Source organism: Dendrobates tinctorius, unplaced genomic scaffold, assembly GCF_039654945.1.
Source record: "Dendrobates tinctorius isolate UK_male_01 unplaced genomic scaffold, ASM3965494v1 ptg000016l, whole genome shotgun sequence".
Lineage (NCBI taxonomy): Eukaryota > Metazoa > Chordata > Amphibia > Anura > Dendrobatidae > Dendrobates > Dendrobates tinctorius.
In genome coordinates this window covers 16,482,286-16,506,197 of record NW_027361684.1, presented here as the reverse complement: position 1 = coordinate 16,506,197, position 23,912 = coordinate 16,482,286, and the positions used below count along the sequence as shown (strand labels likewise).

General features: G+C 44.7%; 1 protein-coding gene across 4 annotated transcripts in view; it reads right to left on the bottom strand.

Moving 5' to 3' along the window:
• RAB34 (RAB34, member RAS oncogene family) overlaps window positions 1-23,912 on the bottom strand; it is a 53,656-nt gene that overhangs the window by 12,244 nt on the left and 17,500 nt on the right. For 3 of the 4 annotated variants that reach the window (XM_073565513.1, XM_073565514.1, XM_073565515.1), the window contains exons 3-7: window positions 11,960-12,051; window positions 6,050-6,118; window positions 4,129-4,230; window positions 3,608-3,672; window positions 323-374 (exon numbers count right to left, since the gene is read on the bottom strand). In XM_073565513.1, coding sequence (XP_073421614.1) covers window positions 323-374; window positions 3,608-3,672; window positions 4,129-4,230; window positions 6,050-6,118; window positions 11,960-12,051 — 380 coding nt within the window. The remainder of the gene's footprint in view (window positions 1-322; window positions 375-3,607; window positions 3,673-4,128; window positions 4,231-6,049; window positions 6,119-11,959; window positions 12,052-23,912) is intronic. The other variant, XM_073565516.1, reaches the window with a different exon arrangement.

Sequence of the window (23,912 nt, the reverse complement as noted above, 5' to 3'; positions counted from 1 at the left end):
GGCTTCTTCAGGGGGACACACCATACCTATGGAACGCATTACAGGTATGAGGTCCTATTTATAAAAGTTAATATTTCGGCATTACTGGGGGTCAGCAGCACTCAGGCTGCATTCTGTGAAGGTGGCTCTTTTAGTTAAAAAAGCCCAAGGGGGTGACAGGTTCCCTTTAACAAATACTTGAGACTTTGTTTTGGTATATCACATAAAACATACATTGAAGTTTGTGGGTGTAACTTGAAGAAATGTTGAAAAGTTCATTGGGTATGAATACTTTTTCAAGGCACTGTAGATGTGACAAACAGACCGTCGTGAAATCACTTACTTAGTATGCTCTAAGGATGAAATATCTGTCAGATCAAAGGCTATAACTATGGCTGGAAAACAGAAAAGCTTGATGTTAGCATAAGATTGAGAAGAAATAATTTCTGGTAATGTTGCAATATGGCACATGCAATAATTCTGTTGTCTCGCCTATGGGTGCATTAGTATTTTACTACACTATACATCAATTTAGGAATACAATATAATGGCTGGTTGCACCTAGCGTAGATTTCTGATCAGAAAAATGTGGGAAAACATCTGTAAATAAGTTACATTGGAATAAATTTTATAGAACACATCTTTTTTTTTTGCAGTGAACAGAATAGTTCCCTTGCTTCCTACCAAAACTTTTGAGGACCGATTCAGTTTTGGCCTTAAGAAACCTTTCATTTTTTCTGCATTGTGTGCAAGCAGTTATAACTTGTTGATTGATGTAGTTGATTAGATTTTTTCCTGTATAGCGAGTAGGACTGTATGTAGGTGACTTTTTTTAGTACGTATACATTTGAACTTAATTTCTATTCATTTTTATTTTGGCAACAATGCTGAAAAAAATAATTCTGTTGCATAAATTGTGTAAGAAATATATTGCCCATGTTTTTTATGATCGTGACAATACCAAACATGTGAATATTATTCCACGGTTTACTTATATTAAAAAAAGTCTTCATTATATATATATATATATATATATATATATATATATATATATATATCTATATGCCAGTGCATTAGCAAATGCAATAAAAATTCATAGACAATTATTACAGGAAACATGGTCAGACAGCTCTGGAGTTCTTCACTGGATCCTACAGTATCTTCCCTTACAGACTGCATGCGATTAGTGATGATGAGCGACAGTGCTGGGATATCGGTTTATCCAAGCATGCCCGTTTTTTTCCGAGCACCTGGGTGTGCTCGTATATTATGTTCCAGTCTCTGCAGCTGCATGATTTGCAGCTGTTAGACAGCCTCAACACATGTGGTGATTCCCTAAAAAACAGGCAATCCCCACATGTGTTCAGGCTAACAGCCTCAAACTATGCAGCCGCAGGGACTCGAATATAATATACGAGCATGCCCAAGATACTCGAATAACACCCGAGTGTGCTCGGATAAGACATTATGGTTACACCTACCTTGTCCACACAATTAGTAGGACAAGGAAGCTTCCCTGCTGCTTACGATGAACATTCTTGTCCAGCATCTTCAACGGGTTTTAGAGTATATGTCACCAAATTACACAAAACAAACTCAGACCAGATGAAACTGGCGTGCTTACTTTGAAACTCAATTTCAGAATGGCTGTATGAGTTTCAACTCAGTCTCCAACATCCAAGCGCCTCAGAACTCCTCCTCCCTGCTGCAGCTGAAATCTCACTATACTCAGTACAAGCTGCAAGCTGCAGTTGTCAGGCTGGATGGCCAGAGATTGAATACACTTGGCCTCATGAGTTATTTAGCTCTATTGCAGAATTAATATTAGGATTTCAATTCTGAAATTTTCAAAGCAAATACACAATTTTCCTTAGATGTAAAAGATCTATTAATAATGTATATACAGGTGTGCTCAAAAGTTTACATACCCCGGCAGAATTTTTACTTTCTTGTTCTTTTTTCAGAGAATATAAATGATAACACCAAAATGTTTTCTCCACTCATGGTTAGTGGTTGGATGACGCCATTAATTGTCAATCTACTGTGCTTTCTCTTTTTAAATCATAATGACAACCCAAAACATCCAAATGACCCTGATCAAAAGTTCACATACCCCATTTCTTAATACCATGTATTGCCCGCACTAACATCAATGACAGTTTGAAGTCTTTTGTGGTAGTTGTGGATGAGGTTCTTTATTTTCTCAGATGGTAAAGCTGCCCACTCTTCTTGGCAAAAAGCCTCCAGTTCCTGTAAATTCCTTGGCTGTCTAGCATGAACTGCGTGCTTGATATCTTCCCAGAGTGGCTCAATGATATGGAGGTCAGGAGACTGAGATGGCCACTCCAGATCCTTCACCTTGTTCTGCTGTAGCCAATGACAGATCAACTTGGGCTTGTGTTCTGGATCGTTGTCATGTTCTAACGCCAAAGTACTCGCCAAGCGCAGCTTCCGGGCTGATGATTGCAAATTTGCCTCCAGTATTTACTGATAACGTGCTGCATTCATCTTTCTTTCAACTTTGACCAAGTTTCCTGTGCCTTTGTACCTCACACATCCCCAAAACACCAGCGATCCACCTCCATGCTTTACAGTAGGAATGGTGTTCCTTTCATCATAGGCTTTGTTGACCTCTGTCCAAATGTAACGTTTATGGTTGTGGCCAAAAAAATAAATTTTGGGCTCATCACTCCAAATTACCTTGTTCCAGTAGTGTTGAGGCTTGTCTCTGTGCTGTTTTGCATATTGTAGGCGAGATACTTTGTGGTATTTGTGCAGGAATGGCTTTTTTCTGGCGACTCAACCATTTTTCTTCAAGTGCCTCCTTATTGTGCATCTTGAAACAGCCACACCATTAGTTTTCAGAGAGTCCAGTATTTCAGCTGATTTTATTTGTGTGTTTTTCTTTGCATTCCGAAGAATTTTCCTGGCAGTTGTGGACGAAATTTTTGTTGGTCTACTTGACCGTGGTTTTCTTTTTACAGAGCCTCTGATTTTCCATTTGTTAATCACAGTTTGAACGCTGCTGACTGGCATTATCAATTCCTTCGATATCTTTTTGTATCCCTTTCCTGTTTTATACAGTTTAACTACCTTTTCCCGTAGATCTATTGACAAATCTTTTGCTTTCCCCATGACTCACAATCCAGAAACGTCAGTGGCTGGATGAAAGATGCAAGAGTCTGTCTGGATGCCAGAAACTCACTCAGCTTTTATGCTCACACACTGATTACATGCAAACAGGTCACAGGTGGGGATGTTACCTTTAGTAGCCATTCAAACCTATTTGTGCCAACTTCTGTGCATCTTATCAGGGCAAAATCACCAAGGTATGTGAACTTTTGATCTGGGTCATTTGGATGTTTTGGGTTGTCATTATGACTTAAAAAGAGAAAACACAGTAGTTTGACAATAAATGGCTTCACCTAACCACTGACCATGAGTGGAGAAGAAATTCACCATGGGGAAATACATACTAATATGGTATTTATATTGTGAACTCCAAAGCGGACAGTGAAGACAATATCTACAAAGTGCTTTGGGATATGATGGGTTCATAATAATATAAAAGTGTATAAAAAAACTATTAAAATACAAATTCTATAACTGTCAATAGTAATGAACATACCCTGGGCCCCTCTGTAGTAAGTGGAAGCAATGCATTTAAATCTTTCTTGTCCGGCTGTGTCCCATCTAATTAAAAGTAAAAAAAATCATATTCAGTACAAGCAAGTAAATGTGGATGACTTACTTGCACAGTATATAAATTTTTGTGACCCAACAAGATTCTCAATTATTAATAAGGAAAGTTAATGCAAATCATTTAGTTTTACATTAGAATATACTGTAATCAATATGGTGAAATATTCAATTTATGCTGCTGTTATCAAAATACTATTACAATGTGTGAGAAACACCACTGTATGTTCCAAAAAAAAATCTGCTGCCTAAAATCTTCTGTGTTCTCATATTGTTAACTGTGATCGGAGAAGCAAACCTTATTATGGAGGAATACAGGGAGTTCATAGCATTTGGCTGCATCACAAACATATTTTTTTTGCAAAACCACTTAAATGGTCATTTCAGGATATCTGTCTGATTAGGACCCAAATCGTTATGAGCAGATGTATAATGAGATATTATACTTACAGTTGCAAGCTGAAAGGAATTCCCAGGATCTCAAACCTTTCCATCTCAAAGTCCACCCCAATTGTAGCCTTGTAATTTTTATCAAAGGCATCTTTGCAGAACCTTAAAAAAAAAGAAGTCTTAAAAATGGACATAATTGCAATACACCCTAAAGCCTAGCAATGAGCATTTATTAAATTTTGATGTTGCAGCTTTTCAGCAGTATTTCTGCACCTATTAGGTAAATTACGGTATGTTTCTTGCATTTTTATCGCATTTTTTATGCTGCAGTTTTTGTCTCTTGTCGGTATGTCATGTTTTAAATAAAGCTTCTTTGTTTTGATACTTTGGCGCTGCCAAAATGTTATTGATACAGACATGCGCGGGTTACACGTGTTTTTAGTACATTTTCTACCTGTGTTTTTTCTGTATCTACTGCAATTCTATGGGAAAATTTGCACATAATAGTGTACCCACAAAAGAAATCGACATGAACCGCAGGTTCAGCACAGTAAAGAAAGTATATAATTGTAAGGAAAACGATAATGTCAGCAAAATAACTAGTAAGGCTGCATCCGCATAATTGTCTCTACGTCTAAAGGCCCCGTTACACATAACGATGTCTCCGCGATCCCACCAACGATCTGACATGGATGGGATCGCTGGGACATCGTTAGGCTGATCGCTGGTGAGCTGTCACATAGACAGCCCCTCCAGCGATCAGGACCAGCGTGTACGCTGGTTTCCAAGGTAAACAGCGGGTAACCAAGAGCCGCGCAGCTCTTAGATACCCGCTGTTTACATTGGAAACCAGTGTCGCTGATCGCTGGTCTCTCGCTGCCACACGTATCAATGCGCACTGGCCAGTGGGAGACCAACGATCAAAAAACGGCCCAGGACGATCCTGCACGATCAGCGATACCCGGCAGGGGGCCCGTCACTGATGCGTGCCATACACAGCGATATCGCTGGCGAGATCGCCGTGGCGTCACAAAATCAGCGATCTCGCTGGCGAGATCGCCGTGGCGTCACAAAATCAGCGATCTCGCTGGCGAGATCGCTGTGTGTGACGGGGCCTTTAGGACAGAACATCTGCCTATTCTTATTGCAGGAACTCAGAACCACAGGGGGGGGGTCTCCTGGGAGAATACTGAGAGTTGTCAAACATGGCACCTTTCCTGGACCCTCAGCTTTAAAGCAGCTGGCTTGGAAGGAAGAATATTTCCCATTGACTGCATAAAGAGGAGGGGAGAGCCGCAGGATATTTTAAATGCAAGGCCCTTAGCCCTCCAGCCAACCATAAATAGCCCAATCCAGGTGATCCTGGAAATATGAGCATATGGTCAGGACTACAAAAATCTGGGCGACACAAAAGAAAGATGTTCATATGTGAAGGCTGCATATGCTGATGTAATCCATACCTCTTTTCTCCTTTCCTCAAGGAAGCAGAAAAACGTTTAAGTATTGCAGCTAATTCTACCTTTTATTTTATAACCGTTTTGCATATTTGTGTCATTTCGTTTTGACCTTTTTACATCTTTTATTGCAAGCACTGTATATTTTTATATTAAGGCCGGGATCACACTTGCGATTTAAACGGCCGAGTCTCGCATGGTAATACACGGCGCTGCCGCCGGGACTCAGGAGCGGGGCATGCGGCCGCTTAGCAATACATGGAGCTGCACGCCCCGCTCCTGAGTCCCGGCGGCAGCGCCGTGTATTACCATGCTAAACTCGGCCGTTTAAATCGCAAGTGTGATCCCGGCCTAAAGCTTAAAATCTTTAATAAATTTGATCCTTGCATGCACATGGCCTAATAATCTCTAAAACAACAATTTCCCAACGAGCAGATGCAGTCAGAATGAAGATGAATATGTGATCTTAGTGCAGGGTAATAATTTTCAAGCTGCTATCTTTGAGGAACAAAACATCTGGATCGTACCTATTTATCATACATGTCTTGCCCACGGAAAGATCTCCAACCACAATAACTTTGGAAATTTTAAATCTGCTGGGAAAGGAAAAGAGACATAAATAAAAATAAAATGATATCAAAATATGATACATTATAAAATGAATAACTGTGAGGCATCTTAGGGTATGTGCACACAATCAGTAAACGCTGCGGGTTGGATACCGCGTACTTATGCAGTGTCAAACCTGCAGTGGCCAGATGTTACAGCATAGTGGATGAGATTTCAAGAAATCCCATGTCCACTATGCACCCACAGACGCCCGCAGATCACCTACGGAGATAGACATGCAGTGCGTCTCTCCAGAACGCAGCATGTCTATTAATCTTGCAGAGGCACTAGATAAATTACATCAATAGAATGTATTGAACTCAGTGAATCTGCACGGTTCAGTGAACACATGCATATTCACCTGCGTTCCCTAGACGGCAGCGCTTTGGACAAAGCAAAGATGCACTGCGTCTAAGGCGCAGCTAGTTCCGGATCGTGGGCACACGGCCACTTGCTATATAAACTGATCAGCCATAATATTTGTACCAGCTGCCTAAGGGCAGGTGCAGACGACCACGTAATCTCTCTTCCGGGAGAATCAGGGGCAAATCGCACTCTGATCAAACTGTGATCAGAGTTTGATCCGATTCTTCATAAGAGTTCGGTCAGTGACGTTGTTTACCATCAGGTGATAAGAGTTTAATTAGGGTTTCTTGGATGCAAAAATGAACCGATGGAGGTTTCCCAAGACTCTCTTATCAAACAATCTGTGAAAAACAGACAGCACACAATAGGCATCCGAGTCACAGACCCATAGACTTGCATTGAAGGGGTTTGATCCAAGATTTGGATCTAAATTGAATACATCTCTGATTTTGTGTGGATCACTTGTGTGGGCTGTAATAGGTACGAGTTGTACCCATGAAAAACACTTATAGATGCCATACACGAAAGGTGGAAGTCTGAATGAGCACTTATGATCTGTTCATGTGAACGAGGACTATTCTTATCCCGTGTCATCCATTTTGTTTCCATTCTAAATCCTTATTTCTCAAATATATTTAAACAAAAAAGCTGGTAAACTGTATAAACTTTTTTTTTATAATTGTTGCTTAGCAATAGATCCATTAAAAACAGCTTCCATTTTTCATTTGTTTTTAACACATCCCACATAAACACAAGAATGACTTTGAATAAGAAATGCACTGAGTTTAAAGGAGTTGTCGGCTTGAGGTACAACTCTATGTGACTGCAGACTTGTGAATCCTCACACTGTGCGCCCTGCGCACTTTGAGGATTATTTGTTGCCAACACCGGGCGCATGATTGCACGTATATGATTTGCATACTTGCGATCACATGCCAACTAGACGAGTGTGACTTCACTCAGTGCAAGTGTATTAATCGAGACTGGACACATCTAGTTGGATTGTGGGCAAAAGTATGCAAATCACATACTTGCGATCACACGATTGCCTGCTCACAGCACCGGAGAATCCTTACAGCGCGCAGTGCACGTGATGTCAGAACTCACAAGTCTGCAGTCTCATAGAATAACTGCAGACTTGTACCCTAAGGCCAGAGTCACACTAAATGTACGAAAAATCGGTCCGAGTCTCCCTGTCGAGAGTCGCAAGAGTGTAATGCAAGTGTCATGAAAGTACAATCCGATTTTTCACACCTAGCATCCGATTTACATCCGAATGCAGTGCGATTTTAACATGAGCTTTTACATAGACCAATTCTCTAAGTCATTTACACATCGTTTTCAAAGGAAATATTCTTCAAAACACACACAAATTTATAGATAGATAGAATAAAAGCCAGCAATTCATGTGACGCGTACAGTAAAAGCACAAAGTAACAGGTTAGAATAGAATAGATATATACATATAGAATACATACATTATATATATATGAGAGAGAGAAAGATAGAGAGTGAGATGTTAGTGACACACACACACACACACACACACACATATATATATATATATTTTACATAGATGAAAAAACGGCAATTCATCTGTCATGTACTGTAAAATCACTGCAGGAACTGACAGGATAGAAGAGATGGATTACATACAGTAAATACAAATAGAATAGGTAGATATATAGATGTCAGTGACAAATACAATTAGTACAGTGTGTGTGCAGCTTACTGTGCATGTATTTAATTAACTAAAGAATATTTTTCGGAAAAAAATTGCATAGGCTCCCATGAAATGTTTTGGAACCAGCAGAGGGAAAGCCTACGGCATGGGAAAGGGGTAATACCCATGGAGCTTCCCAGGCTATTAATATCATCTCACAACTGTATAATTAGCCTTTACTGGCTATTAAAATGGGTTTCAAAAAAATTACGTAGGGTCCCCCTATAATTAATATTATTATTATTTATTAAGCACCATTGGTTCCATGGTGCTGTACGTGAGAAGGGGATACATACAAATTACAGATATCACTTACAGTAAACAAACTAACAATCACAGACTGATATAGAGGGTAGAGAGGACCCTGCCCTTTCGGGCTTACATGCTACAGGATGGTTGGGAAGGAGACAGTAGGTTGGGGGGGGGGTTGCAGCAGCTCCAATGATGGTGAGGCGGTAGCTCCAGTAGTGGTGAGGAGGCAGCGGGGATCATTGCAGGCTGTAGGCTTTCCTGAAGATGTGGGTTTTCAGGTTCCGTCTGAAGGATCCGAGTGTGGTTGATAGCCGGACGTGTTGGGGCAGGGAATTCCAGAGGAGGGGGGCTATTCGGGAGAAGTCTGGGGGCGGTTGGGTGAGGAGCGAATAAGTGTGGAGGAGAGGAGATCTTGGGAGGACCGGAGATTAGGTTAGGGAAGGTATCGGGAGATTAGTTCAAAGATGTATGGAGGAGACAGGGTGGAGATGGCCTTGTAGGTCAGTATTAGTAATTTGAATTGGATACGCTGAGGAAATGGGAGCCAGTGAAGAGATTCGCAGAGGGGAAAAGCGCAGGAGTAGCGAGGAGAGAGATGAATTAGTCAGGCGGCAGAGTTGAGGATGGACTGGAGAGGTGCAAGGGTGTTAGAAGGGAGGCACCAGAAAAGGATGTTGCAATAGTCGAGGCGGGAAATGATGAGGGCATGCACAAGTAGTTTAGTAGATTGAGGGTTGAGGAAGGGACGGATTCTGGAAATATTTTTGAGCAGGAGGTGACAGGAGGTGGAGAGAGCTTGGATGTGCGGTTTGAAGGACAGGGCAGAGTCAAGGGTTACTCCGGTACGGGGGAAAGCGTGATGTCGTCAATTATTATAGAATGGTCGGGTAAGGAAGATCTGTGAGATGGAGGAAAGATGATTAGTTCAGATTTGTCCACATTGAGTTTGAGGAAGCGAGAGGAGAAGAAGAAGGATATGACTGATAGACACTCCAGGATTCTGGAGAGCAGAGAGGTGACGTCTGGGCCAGAGAGGTAGATCTGAGTATCATCGGCATAAGGGTGGTACTGGAATCCGTGGGACTTTATGAATTTCCCCAGGCCAAGTGTGTAGAATGAGAAGAGTAGGGGTCCTAGAACAGAGCCTTGGGGGACTCCAACAGAGAGAGGGTGGGATGAGGAGGTAGTGTAGGAGATGCTGAATGTGTGGTTGGAAAGGTATGAGATCCAGGATAGGGCGAGGTCTTTGATGCCAAAGGAGGAGAGGATCTGTAGTAGGAGGCAGTGGTCAACTGTGTCGAAAGCAGAGGACAGGTCTAGGAGGAGTATAGAGTATTGTCTATGGAGGCTATGCAGACAGCTGCGGGTTGATATTAAATTAAAAGCCTAGGAAGAGGCCATGGATACTGGCTTCCCCAGGCTAAAAACATCAGCTCTCAGTGGCTCCAGAAAAGGGACATCTCTAAGATGCGCCAATTCTGGCACTTAGCCTCGTTCTTCCCACTTGCCCTGTAGCGGTGGCAAGTGGGGTGATAGTTGGGGGGGTTGATGTCACCTTTGTGTTGTCTGGTGACATCAAGCCCCGTGACTTTACAGTACACAGCAGATGAATTGCCGGCTTTTCTTCTATCAATGAAATATATATATATATGTATGTATGTCACTGACATCTATATATTTATGTATTCTATATCTAACTTGTCACTCTGTGATCTATTCTATTCTAACTTGTCACTCTGTGATTTTTCTGTACGCGGCACATGAATTGCCGGCTTTTCAAAGGACACCGTTGCGTAAAAATCGGACAGCACTCGCATGGTCCGAGTGCTGTGCGATTTTTTTCCGCACCCATAGGCTTGCTTTGGCGAGTCTCGCTGACAAACACAGCATGCTGTGATTTTACATGCACGCCGAATACGGCTGAGAAAAAAAACGCTGCTGTGATCTGCCCCATAGATTAACACTGGGCCGAGTGCTGTGCAATGTTTTCTCGCATAGCACTCGGCCGTATTCTACGGTAGTTTGACGCTGGCCTAAGTCTGGACTACCTGACCTTAGGGTTTGTGTGAATATTTGTGAATAGTTCTATTAAACTCTATGGGTTGATGTATTGTTTGTGGTAAATATTGACAGCGCGTTGTGTGAATTTGCCCCAAGAATCAATATTTAATTCAAGAAAAATCATAATTTTACCCATATACTGAATATGTCACTGTTAATTTAGTGGTGTTCTTGATCTGATATTATGCAGCACACTGCTGCTTTTATTATTATTATTATTATTATTATTAGTATCAATGTACCTGCCATATAGGAGATACCTGGCATGTAACTAGTTAAGTATTTTCCTTCTTCCAAGAAGTAAATCTGGCTCCAAAAGGTGGGGCATCATGTTGGCTGTCACCAGGGTAAAGATGACGCCATCCTTCTGCACTAACTCTAATACTATGACTTGCAGAGAGAATGCACCCGGCCGCACACCCAAAAGGAAAATATTTGGGAACGTCAGGGTGGATCGGAATGAGGAATGTTGTCGTGATCAGATCATAAACCAAGGCCGTCACTGACCTCCGCTATGCGGAAATAAACCACGCACTTACAGTAACAGAACGTCAGCTCTACAGCCTGAGAACGGAGGAAACTGCACAAACACCTCTGCAACAAGCAGCATTGTTCTGCGGAGGTTTTTTTTTTTTTTTAAAGTTTTTCACTGCCTTTTTTTTGTTTTAAAAAATGAAGATGTGACAGTTGAGATATACAAAGGGCGAATTGATGAAAGTCTTAAGACAGTGTTTTGGCTTTTAAAAGGTCGCAAATGCCACTCACAAAGTAGAAAGGAGCGAAGGATTGAAGACTGATGATCGAAACTGACTCCACTACTAACTGCCTGATGTACATTACCATCAGAGCAAGCGATAACAGTTCTATGTAAGGCTAAGCTCCCACAATGAGTATTTGGTGAGTTTTTAATATTGTTGATTTTCTGCACCAATTAGTTAAATTAGGTCACTTGCATTTTGAGTGCGATTTTTTTTTTACATGCATTTTTACAGCAGTTTTTTGTCAGCTGCAGTTTTTTACTCTTTTTGGCAAGCAATTTTTTTAAATAAAGCTGCTTTGTTTTGGATATTCTCTCATACTTAGCTTTAATAAAACTTTATTGATGAAGTCAGATGCAGATTACATGTGTGTATAGAGCGTCCTCAATGCGAAAAAAGCCCTAAAAACACATAGGCCGGGATGTGGACTTTCCTCATCACATTCAAGTCTATGGGGACTTAGATAATAATTTTTCCGTCATGGTATTATCCATCATAAGCCAGCTGGATCGGGTACAGCGCCATTAACCAGTTAATGTACACTCTCACATTCTAACATTCTATGATTCTATGATCACTCTTCCCATCATAGTGAACAGGGGGAATGTTTTGGAAATCTGCAATTGTAACTATTCAGCTGAATGTATATACCTTCAGACTCTGCTTACCCCACAGTCCCGGTTCTCTGCTGCTTACAGGCACTGACTACTTTGGAATGAAAGGAGTCTCTGGTGTGAAGACATGCCTCCTTTTTGAAGCACTGAAGAAACAAAAATAAAAACACAAATTATTGTAATTTCAAGAAAAAACTTATTTTAGTTAAGTGTGTCTAAGCTTCTGCCACATATAATCTAATATATAAAGCTCAAGTGTGTGTATGTATGTGTGTATGTATGTATGTATGTGTGTATGTCCGGGATAGGCATCCGCACCGTCGCAGCTACAGCCACAAAATTTGGCACAGTCACACGTCTGGACCCCGAGAGTGTCCTAGGCTATGTTGCGAGGCAAAATTTTAACCCTGCGCGTTCCAATTCACCAAACAATTTTGCCCCTATCTACATAATAGGAAAGTGTGTGTGTATCAAGCCCCGCCCCTCATTATGATGTCATAATGGTTGCCATGGCGACACTGATATAGGTTGCAGGCCCCGCCGCTCATTATGATGTCATAATGGTTGACTATGGGATGGAGGATGTGTGATGGGTATATGGGCACGGGACTATGGGATGGCGGATATGTATGATGGGTATATGGGCACGGGACTATGGGATGGAGGATATGTATGATGGGTATATGGGCACGGGACTATGGGATGGAGGATATGTATGATGGGTATATGGGCATGGGACTATGAGATGAAGGATGTGTGATGGGTATACAGTTGTGGCCAAAAGTATTGACACCCCTGCAATTCTGTCAGATAATACTCAGCTTCTTCCTGAAAATGATTGCAAACACAAATTCTTTGGTATTATCTTCATTTAATTTGTCTTAAATGAAAAAACACAAAAGAGAATGAAGCAAAAAGCAAAACATTGATCATTTCACACAAAACTCCAAAAATGGGCCAGACAAAAGTATTGGCACCCTCAGCCTAATACTTGGTTGCACAACCTTTAGTCAAAATAACTGCGACCAACCGCTTCCGGTAACCATCAATGAGTTTCTTACAATGCTCTGCTGGAATTTTAGACCATTCTTCTTTGGCAAACTGCTCCAGGTCCCTGATATTTGAAGGGTGCCTTCTCCAAACTGCCATTTTTAGATCTCTCCACAGGTGTTCTATGGGATTCAGATCTGGACTCCTTTACTGTTTCTTTTGCCGGTTCCTCCTCCTCTCACCTTCCCCTTACTGTTGGAGTTCCTCAAGGATCGGTTCTAGGCCCCCTCCTCTTCTCCTTGTACACTGCCCCTATTGGTCAAACAATCAGTAGATTTGGTTTCCAGTACCATCTCTATGATGACACCCAATTATACGCTTCTTCTCCTGACATCACGCCAGCCTTTCTAGAAAACACTGGCGATTGTCTAAACGCTGTGTCTAATATCATGTCCTCACTATATCTGAAACTGAACCTGTCAAAGACTGAACTCCTTGTGTTTCCTCCCGCTACTAATGTACCTACACCCGACATTGCCATTTCCGTGTGTGGTTCCACTATTACTCCCCAGCAACATGCCCGCTGTCTTGGGGTCATACTTGATTCCGAGCTTTCCTTTGCCCCCCACATTCGATCACTGGCTCGCTCTTGTCATCTGCACCTCAAAAACATTTCTAGAATTCGACCTTTTCTTACTTTTGACTCTGCAAAAACTCTTACTGTTTCTCTTATTCATTCTCGTCTCGACTATTGTAACTCTCTTCTAATCGGTTTCCCTCTTACCAAACTCTCCCCTCTCCAATCTGTCTTGAATGCTGCAGCCAGGATCATATTCCTCACCAATCGTTACACCGATGCCTCTACCTTGTGCCAGTCATTACACTGGCTACCCATCCACTCCAGAATTCAGTATAAACTTATTACCCTCACCCACAAAGCCCTCCATGGCTCAGCACCACCCTACATCTTCTCCCTTGTTTCAGTATACCACCCTACCCGCGCCCTCCGTTCTGCTGATGACCTGAGGTTAGTATCCTCAATAGTCAGAACCTCCCACTCCCGTCTCCAAGACTTTACACGTGCCGCGCCAATTCTTTGGAATGCACTTCCCAGGTCAATACGATTAGTCCCCAATCCCCACAATTTTAAGCGTGTCCTGAAAACGCATTTATTCAGACTGGCCTATCGCCTCAACACATTAACCTAACCTATCCCTGTGTGGCAGAGCCAAAAGTTTTACCATAACCAGGTTCCCAGCATCATGTTCCCACATGCTTTATGCATCCATTAGCCCTCTGTGTCTGTACTGTTACACACTTAACATTATGGCTGGTCCATACAATCAGGGCAACTGTTACCACCCACCTTTCGTGTCTACCTCTTTCCTCATAGACTGTAAGCTTGCAAGCAGGGCCCTCACTCCTCTTGGTATTTGTTATAATCTACTGTATGTGATTATTGTTATGCTGTAATGTCTATTGTCTGTACAAATCCCCTCTGAAATGTAAAGTGCTGCGGAATATGTCGGCGCTATAAAAATAAAATTTATTATTATTATTATTATTATTATTGCTGGCCACCTTAGAAGTCTCCAGTGCTTTCTCTCAAATCATTTTCTAGTGCTTTTTGAAGTGTGTTTTGGGTCATTGTCCTGCTGGAAAACACATGACCTCTGAGGGAGACCCAGCTTTCTCACACTGGGCCCTACATTATGCTGCAAAATTTGTTGGTAGTCTTCAGACTTCATAATGCCATGCACACGGTCAATCAGTCCAGTGCCAGAGGCAGCAAAGCAACCCCAAAACATCAGGGAACCTCCGCCATGTTTGACTGTAGGGACCGTGTTCTTTTCTTTGAATGCCTCTTTTTTCTCCTGTAAACTCTATGTTGATGTCTTTGCTCAAAAAGCTCTACTTTTGTCTCATCTGACCAGAGAACATTCTTCCAAAACGTTTTAGGCTTTTTCAGATAAGTTTTGGCAAACTCCAGCCTGGCTTTTTTATGTCTCGGGGTAAGAAGTGGGGTCTTCCTGGGTCTTCTACTATATAGTCCATTTTCATTCAGACGCCGACGGATAGTACGGGTTGACACTGTTGTACCCTCGGACTGCAGGGCAGCTTGAACTTGTTTGGATGTTAGTCGAGGTTCTTTATCCAACATCCGCACAATCTTGCGTTGAAATCTCTTGTCAATTTTTCTTTTCCGTCCACATCTAGGGAGGGTAGCCACAGTGCCATGGGCTTTAAACTTCTTGATGACACTGCGCACGGTAGACACAGGAACATTCAGGTCTTTGGAGATGGACTTGTAGCCTTGAGATTGCTCATGCTTCCTCACAATTTGGTTTCTCAAGTCCTCAGACAGTTCTTTGGTCTTCTTTCTTTTCTCCATGCTCAATGTGGTACACACAAGGACACAGGATAGAGGTTGAGTCAACTTTAATCCATGTCAACTGGCTGCAAGTGTGATTTAGTTATTGCCAACACCTGTTAGGTGCCACAGGTAAGTTACAGGTGTTGTTAATTACACAAATTAGAGAAGCATCACATGATTTTTCGAACAGTGCCAATACTTTTGTCCACCCTCTTTTTTATGTTTGGTGTGGAATTATATCCAATTTGGCTTTAGGACAATTCTTTTTGTGTTTTTTCATTTAAGACAAATTAAATGAAGATAATAATAACAAAGAATTTGTGTTTGCAATAATTTTCAGGAAGAAACTGAGTATTATCTGACATAATTGCAGGGGTGTCAATACTTTTGGCCACAACTGTATGGGCACTCGACTATGGGATGGCGAATATGTATGATGGGTATATGGGCATGGGACTATGGGATGGAGGATGTGTGATGGGTATATGGGCACTCGACTATGGGTTGGTGGATATGTATGATGGTATATGGGCACGGGCCTATGGGATGGTGGATATGTATAATGGTATATGGGCATGGGACTATGGGATGGAGGATAATTATAATTTGCTATAACTAACCACAGTTAGTTACTATGCCTGGGCAGCGCCGGGCTCTTCAGCTAGACACAGAAGCGCTCGTCTGAGCCGACAACTGCTGTATATGGGGGAGTCCGGGGAGATAGATGTTGGCCGCACATTTGCTCGGCTGACGGATATCTATAGTGCATGAGAAGCGCAATCATAGAGGAATTATAGACTACAAGCATGTAAATCCCCACTAGAGAAAAAGATTTTTAGAAAAAGAACACAAAGTGCATATACATAAAATATCTGTATACCAACTGATAATCCCTTTATGCCAAGATATTGTCCCTTAGAAGTAGTTTTTTCTGTCAAATTTATCAAAAACCTTAGAGTAAAAAACCCTGCATGCCACTTTATGAAAAAGAATACATATCGGGACACAATAGGTTCGCATAAAAGTCTTTAATCAATGAGGTCACCGCTCTAGAAAATGACAACTATAATCTCATTTGTTGTTCTGAGACGCACTGGTGTTATTATGAGGTCATGTAGAAATGTATACGTAACTAATATCCTGTAGATGCTCCTTAGGTGACTATACACTATATGGATAAATGTATTGGGGAACACGCCTTTCTTGACCGTTGAATTCAGGTTTTTCATTTGGCTCCATTACCGCAGATGGATGATATCCATCCCCGTGCCGTGCAGTCTGCCTGTACATTTGTGACAGGATGGCTCCTTCTACAGATCGCACTGATACTAGTGCACTTTTTTGCTGATATTAAATGGAATGTCAGGGACTTTGCTGCCAGTTAGGCAGCTGGGATCCGGCTGTCAATAAAAATGAGGTTGGAAGTCTCGTTCTGTCGAAGTGATGTCAGCAGAGTCAGCTGAATCGCCAGCAGGAGCGGTCTGTGACCGCTCTGTGACGGGGAAGAATGGAGCCGGGCACAATAGGAAGGTAGGTAGCAACTAACTGCCTGTTAGTGCTTAGGTACATTTTTGGTTTTTCACAAAGTCCCAGATATCCCCTTTAATACCAGAGGAGGTTTGGACTCTGCAGGTATGGAGTCAGCAGAGTGAATATTATGCCCCTCAGCACTTGGTGAAGCAGCTTACTCATTGAACCTGCTTAATTGTTGCTGCATTTCCTAAATGTTTCCACTTTTCAATAACATCACTCACAATTGACAGCTGGAATATTTACGAGGAAAGAAATCTCATGAACTGACTTGTTGCACCAGTGGCCTCCTATTCAAAGAGCAACACCATTGGAAGCTTCATGGCATAAGTCTCCATGAACATGCAACTGTATGAAAGCCTTACATCACCAAGCACAACACCATGTGTCAGATAAAGTGGTGTAAAGACTCTGGAGCAGTGAAAACGTGTTCTGTGGAGTGATGGATCACAATTCTCTATCTGGCAGTCTGATGAATGAGTCTGTGTTTTTGCAAATGCCAGAAAGAGAAATTTTAATGATTCGGCTTATCAAGACATCTTGAACAATTGTATGCATGCAGCTTTGTGGGAACAGTGTGTGGAAGGCCCCTTTCTGCTCCAGATGGACTGTGCTCCAGTATACAAGGTCCATAAAGGTAAGGTTGGAAGAGTTTGGTGTTGGAGAACTTGACTGACCTCTACCCCATTGATCCCCTTTGGGATGAACTAGAAAAGAGATGCATGCCAGGCCGTCTTGCCAACATGAGCTCACAAATGCTCTTCTGGAAGAATGGGAAAAATCCCCACATGCACATGCCAAAAGTTTTCCCAGAAGATAAAAAACAGTTTTAGGAAGGGTAAGATGGGTAAACGCCATATTTATTGTTATGGATTTATAATGCGATGTCATAAAAATTCCTGTAGGTGTAACGTGCAGGTGTCACAAAACATTTATCCATATAATGTAACTTTCTTCAGTCTGTAAATTCTCTCCATTGGAGTTGGGCTGGGATGTTGGTGTTGTCTGCGCTCCAAGCAACGAGTTCTGCAGCAGAGAGAAAGTGAGCGGTAACTTCCTGTCTGGCACCGCTCATTAGACACTTTACTTTGTTGCTCATCCTACTTGCATAGACATGAAGACCTGAGGCTACATGCACAACGTTGGGACCACACAAGGTGAAAGCACTAAAGGCTCAATAAGGAGAGACAGTGTCACATTACATAGTGGAAAAGAGCCTGGAAATAAAGAACCTGTAAGAATATAACCAGTTATTGCAACACTCAGCTGACATGTCCTAGATTGTCCTATGCAAATGCAACAGTAATAGATACGTGTTATCCCTCTCATTATGGGGCATGTAGAAAAACAATTCTAATGCATGTGCATGTTTCTTTTTCCTGTCACCACAACGCTATACCGATTTTCCCCTAGGGAAAATGTCACCCCCCTACCCTCGTTACATACAAACATTTCACCATCCCTGGTAATACAGTGTGTAAATATATCCAGTCGGAAGATTGTCTGGCTTGATCCAAGGGAGATCGGCACTCGTGTGTATTTTTCTCGTGTGTATGTGGATGCTCCTAAGCTTCCTTCCACATAGTATGATGTCCCAATGGTTCCACCACACACAGCATGATGCCCCCATAGCTCATCGCACACAGCATGATACCCCCATAGCTCCCCACACACAGCATGATGCCCCCATATGCCCCCATAGCTCACCACACACAGCAGGATGCCCCCATAGATCACCACACACAGCATGATGTCCCCATAGCTCACCACACACAGTATGATGCCCCCATAGCTCACCACACACAGCAGGATGCCCCCATAGATCACCACACACAGCATGATGCCCCCATAGCTGACCACACACAGTATGATGCCCCCATAGCTCACCACAGACAGTATGATTCCCCCATAGCTCGCCACACAGTATGATACCCCCATAGCTCACCACACACAGCTTGATGCCCCCATAGCTCACCGCACATAGCATGATGCCCCCATAACTCACCACACACAGCATGATGCCCCCATAGCTCACCACAGACAGTATGATGCCCCCATAGCTCACCACACACAGTATGATGCCCCCTTAGCTCACCACAGACAGTATGATGCCCCCATAGCTCACCACACACAGTATGATGCGCCCTTAGCTCACCACAGACAGTATGATGCCCCCATAGCTCGCCACACACAGTATGATGCTCCCTTAGCTCACCACAGACAGTATGATGCCCCTATAGCTCACCACACACAGTATGATGCCCCCATAGCTCACCACACACAGTATGATGCCCCCATAGCTCACCACAGACAGTATGATGCCCCCATAGCTCGCCACACACAGTATGATGCCCCCATAGCTCACCACACACAGTATCATGCTCCCAACACACAGTATGATGCCCCCATAGCTCACCACACACAGTATCATGCTCCCAACACACAGTATGATGCCCCCATAGCTCACCACACACAGTATGATGTTGTTAAACAATTGTTCAACATTTTTAACTCCCTCCACTGCCCCCTCCGACTTCCCTAATCTCTGCCGAGGACTTTGCCACCCACTTCAAAAATAAAAAAGACCAAACAAGGCAAGTCTTTGTTGTCCGACCACCATGCTCCTGCTGTATACCAGACCAATGCCCTAACCACATAACTTCCCTCTCCAAAATCACTGAATGAGAGCTTGCTCATCTTCTCTCCAAATCACACCTCACCAATCGTGCACTTGACCCCATCCCATTCCACCTCCTCCCCAACCTCACCACTACAATTATCCCATCCCTAACCCATCTCTTCAACCTATCATTAACTTCTGGTACCTTCCCCTCTGCTTTCAAACATGCCACAATCACAGCTATCCTCAAAAAGCCATGCCTCGACCCGAGTGCTATATCCAGCTATCACCTCATATCTTTGCTCCCATTTGTATCCAAACTCCTTCAGCAACATGTCCACACTGATCTTTCCTCTCACTTTGCATCTGTTACACCGCTCCGTCATACTCACCCGGCCTCCGCTCCCACGCCGCAGCTGGCCTCCGCTCCCACGCTGCAGCCGGCCTCCGCTCCCACGCCGCACCCGACGGCCATGGCGGTCACCTCTGACGGGCTCGCGGCCAACGCCATCCCTGCATGCAATGCACATGCGCCATAGGCCGCGGCCGCGCGCCTCCCTGCTGCTTCTTGTGCTCCGGCTGTGCCCTGACCCGGAAGCACCTTCGGACCAATGGCAGACCAGACGGGGCTATATCAGGCCGCTTCCCCCTGAGGGAGGCGCCTGATCGTTGTGTTACCTTGCACACTGGGCCCTGCTTCCTCCTGTGCGCTCTACAGTCTCTCGGTGCCGTCCTCAGTGTTTCCTGCAGCAGCCTTGCAGCCTGTCTTCTGTGTTCACTAACAATTATTCTCAGTCCTGCTCCAGAGTTCCTGTTTCCTCCGTCTCCTGCCTCCGGTGTTCCTGATCCATCCTGCTCCAGTCCTGCCGTCCTACTCCAGTCCTGCCTCCGGTGTTCCTGTTCCATCCTGTTCCAGTCCTGCCGTCCTACTCCAGTCCTGCCTCCGGTGTTCCAGTTCCATCCTGCTCCAGTCCTTCCATCCTCCTTTATTCCTGTCTCCTGTGTTCCAACTCTGTCCTGTCATCTACACTTCAGTTCCTCCATGTTCCAGTCTATAGTCTTACTCCATTCCTGTCTTCTGTGGGCCAGCCCTGTTCTGTCATCTACACTTCAGTCCCACTGTCCTACTCCAGTCCATCCTGAGCCGCCCCTCTCGGTACCGGCTACCGTGGTACTCGAACCCCTGGGCCTGCTCCTAACGGTTCCTGTATACGGGTCGGTTCCACCTGGCAGCTCGCTCGGGGCCCCTCAGTGCCACGGTCCAGAGGGTCTACTCCTGGAGATTCCGGCTCCTGACCACCCACGCTAACAGTACGATCAGGCCATGGACTCCGCCGGTACTACTGCTGCTACTCATAAAGAGTTGCCCTTCCTGCGGGAGAATCAGGGATGCATTATGTTGATCATGAAGTCTATGGATACTCGTTTGTCGGCCCTGCAGGTGGCCGATCCTGGAAATGCCACTCAGCTGGCCAGTCTCCAACAGGAGCTGGGTCAGCAACAAGATACTCAAGCCCACATTTTGTCTTACATGGCCTCCTTTGACAGTCGCTTGTCGGCCCTCCAGGCTGCTACCGCAGCCCTGACTCCTCCCTCCGCGTTTACAGCTCTCCCGACGCCCTGCCTTGCCAAACCGCCTCGCTTCACCGGAGATCCCAATGTCATGATCCAGGTTGGATCTGACAGAGTAAATGCACAAGGTAACCTTTTTTTTTTCCCCTTGGCTGTGTGCCAAAGGTGGTTTTGCCCCCCGGTGGCCATTAGGGTCATTGCACTGTGATTTCAGTTGTAGTTTTCCCCCCGGTGGCCATTAGGGTCATTGCACTTTGGTTACCTTAGTTTGTGCACGTAATTATGTAGCAGGTGTGATAGCTCTATAAGAGAGTATCAGGTGTGTTAATCACTGTTGGTGATAAAGTATTCATTTGCAAGCAAGCCTGGGTGAAGGATGGAGCTAAAGGAGAGTCACAGGCAGCTCAGTGAGATCCCTGGAGTGTCCGCTATGGTGTCTGCAAGGAGTGCTGGCATGGCGTGGTGGAGTCGCAGCTATGGTGTCAGCAAGGAGTTCGTGCATGGATTGGTGGAGTGGCAGCTATGGTGTAGAGCTGCACTCAAAATGCTGGACGTTGTTGCTGAGAGCTGGACTCAAGCCTGCTGGACATTTTGGCAGAAAAGCTGGACTCATTTGCGGGACTCTGTTTCTGGACAGCTGCACGCAGGTGTGGACTCTGTTTGCTCCAAGGCTGCACGATGGTGCTGAGAAGATCCGTTTCTGGACAGTGCACCCAGATGTTGGACAAGGTGGAGGAAAAGATGCATGCAGGTGGTGGGCTCTGTTGCTGGGAGCGTAAGCAACAGAGCAAAGCTAAGTGGTGTTCCCCTGTTATGTCACTTTTCCTTGTGTGTGTTTAGTGCAGTGGTGGGATTAGTTTCCGCACCGACCAATTCCCTAGTGAGGGTTTAGGTGCAGGGCGAGTCAGGGTTTTGAGGTTCCTGATCGGCGCCCGTTGCAGAACCGGCCTAGGGAACGCTAGGAGTGTAGAGACACTGACTCAGGGGAGTGCAGGAGGTCTCCATGTCCCCATTCCCTATCGCAGGGCCACCATTGTTATTGTTACCCAGGTTTTCCCTATTCCCTTTGTCTTATTGTATTAGTTACCGGCCTGTGGGCTGCGTCACATAGGACAGTTACATGTGCCGCGTCCTGTTGTATCAGTTACCGGCCTGCTGGCCGTGTCACTCAGGACGGGGCACGTGACACCCAAGCTCTGTAGGGGGTTCTTAAATCAGTGTAGCCTCCACTTTGAATGGTTGCCGCAGCAATATCCCTCTGATCGGGCCAAGGTGGCCTTCATCATGTCCCATCTGGAGGGGGAGGCCCTGTGTTGGTTGAATCCCCTCTGGGAACGTTACGACCCTGTAGTCTCGAGTCTCCCGGTTATCTTGGATACTTTTCACAGGGTTTTCGATGAGCCGGGCCGGTTAGCCTCTCTCACTGAGTCTCTCTTTAACTTACACCAGGGTTCTCTCACGGTCGGACAGTACGCTATTCGCTTTCGCACTGTCTCCTCTGAGCTCGGCTGGAATAACGCGGCTTTGGTGGGGGCATTCTGGCGCGGTCTTTCAGGCAGAATAAAAGATGAACTCGCAGGTCGAGATACCCCGTCCACCTTAGAGGACCTTATCTCGTTGGCTACCCGCATTGACCTACGTGAAAGACAGTAGGTCCACCAGGCCAGTTCCCCTTTTCACCCGTTCTGCCAGTCCCCGTTCGGCCGGGTCCTCTTTTCCCTCCTCAGTCAAATCCATGCAGATAGATCACCTAAAGTTGGCCGAGTTGCGTCAGAGAGGCGGGCACAAGGTCTGTGCCTCTATTGCGGTGATTCATCACACTATGTCCGCACCTGTTAGAGACAGGGAAACTTCTCCACCTAGGTCAGGTAAGAGAGGCCTCCCTAGGTGATGATGATCCCTCTCAACCTCTTAGGATTTCTGTGCTTTTGTTTTCAGGGGAGAGACGTGGTTCCGAGGTGGCCTACGTGGATTCGGGCTCGGCAGGTAACTTCATTCGACCTGAAGAGGTGGACACATACCAAATTCCCGTGGTTACTCTATCTAACCCTATCCAGATTGCCGCAGTGGATGGCAAACCGCTACAGGTGACCGTCACCTTGGTCACTGAAGAAGTGGAGTTGCAAGTTAGAGCCTTACACCGAGAGAAGATAGCATTCTACGTTTTGCCTAAGCTCTCTCACGCCATTCTACTCAGTATTCCATGACTAAGGACTCATCATCCTGTTCTCGACTGGTCTTCTGGGGAGATACTCCGCTGGGGGCACCCGTGCCAAGCTCGCTGTCTGACTCCTGTCCGCCTGGCGGCCGCTCCTCAGTCACCTCCAGATCTTCCGGGTCTTCCTCCAGTCTGCAGCTCTTACGCCAATGTTTTTGATAAGAAGGAAGCGGAGGTCTTTCCTCCACACCGGCCGTTTGACTGCCCAATTGAACTTGTTCCCGATTCAACCCCTCCAAGGGGCAGAATCTACCCCTTGTCTCCCGCAGAGGACCACCGCCATGTCTGAGTACGTCCGAGAGAACCTTGCCAAAGGCTTTATACGGAAATCCTCTTCGCCCGCGGGAGCCGGGATCTTCTCCGTCAAAAAGAAGGATGGTGTCAGGATCCTGTCAGCGCCGGCGTGAAGCCTCCGCTGAGCAGAGACTCACCCGCACTGTAGGGGGGCCCGGAGTCAGGTACAGCCGGAAAGTACAGATACACAGGACCTGTGGATGCTGAAGTTTAGCAAGCAGTCACAGGACCTACGGGGCTTAGCGTACTGCTTTCAGAGATGGCAGGACACTATACAGAAATACTCAGAATCAGGCAAAACGGAGGTCATACACAGAGATATCAGTAAAGTACCAGGGATGAGACAGAACGGATAGTCAGGGCCAAGCAGAAGTCAAAACCAAACAGACATAGAAGGTACCAAGCAGAA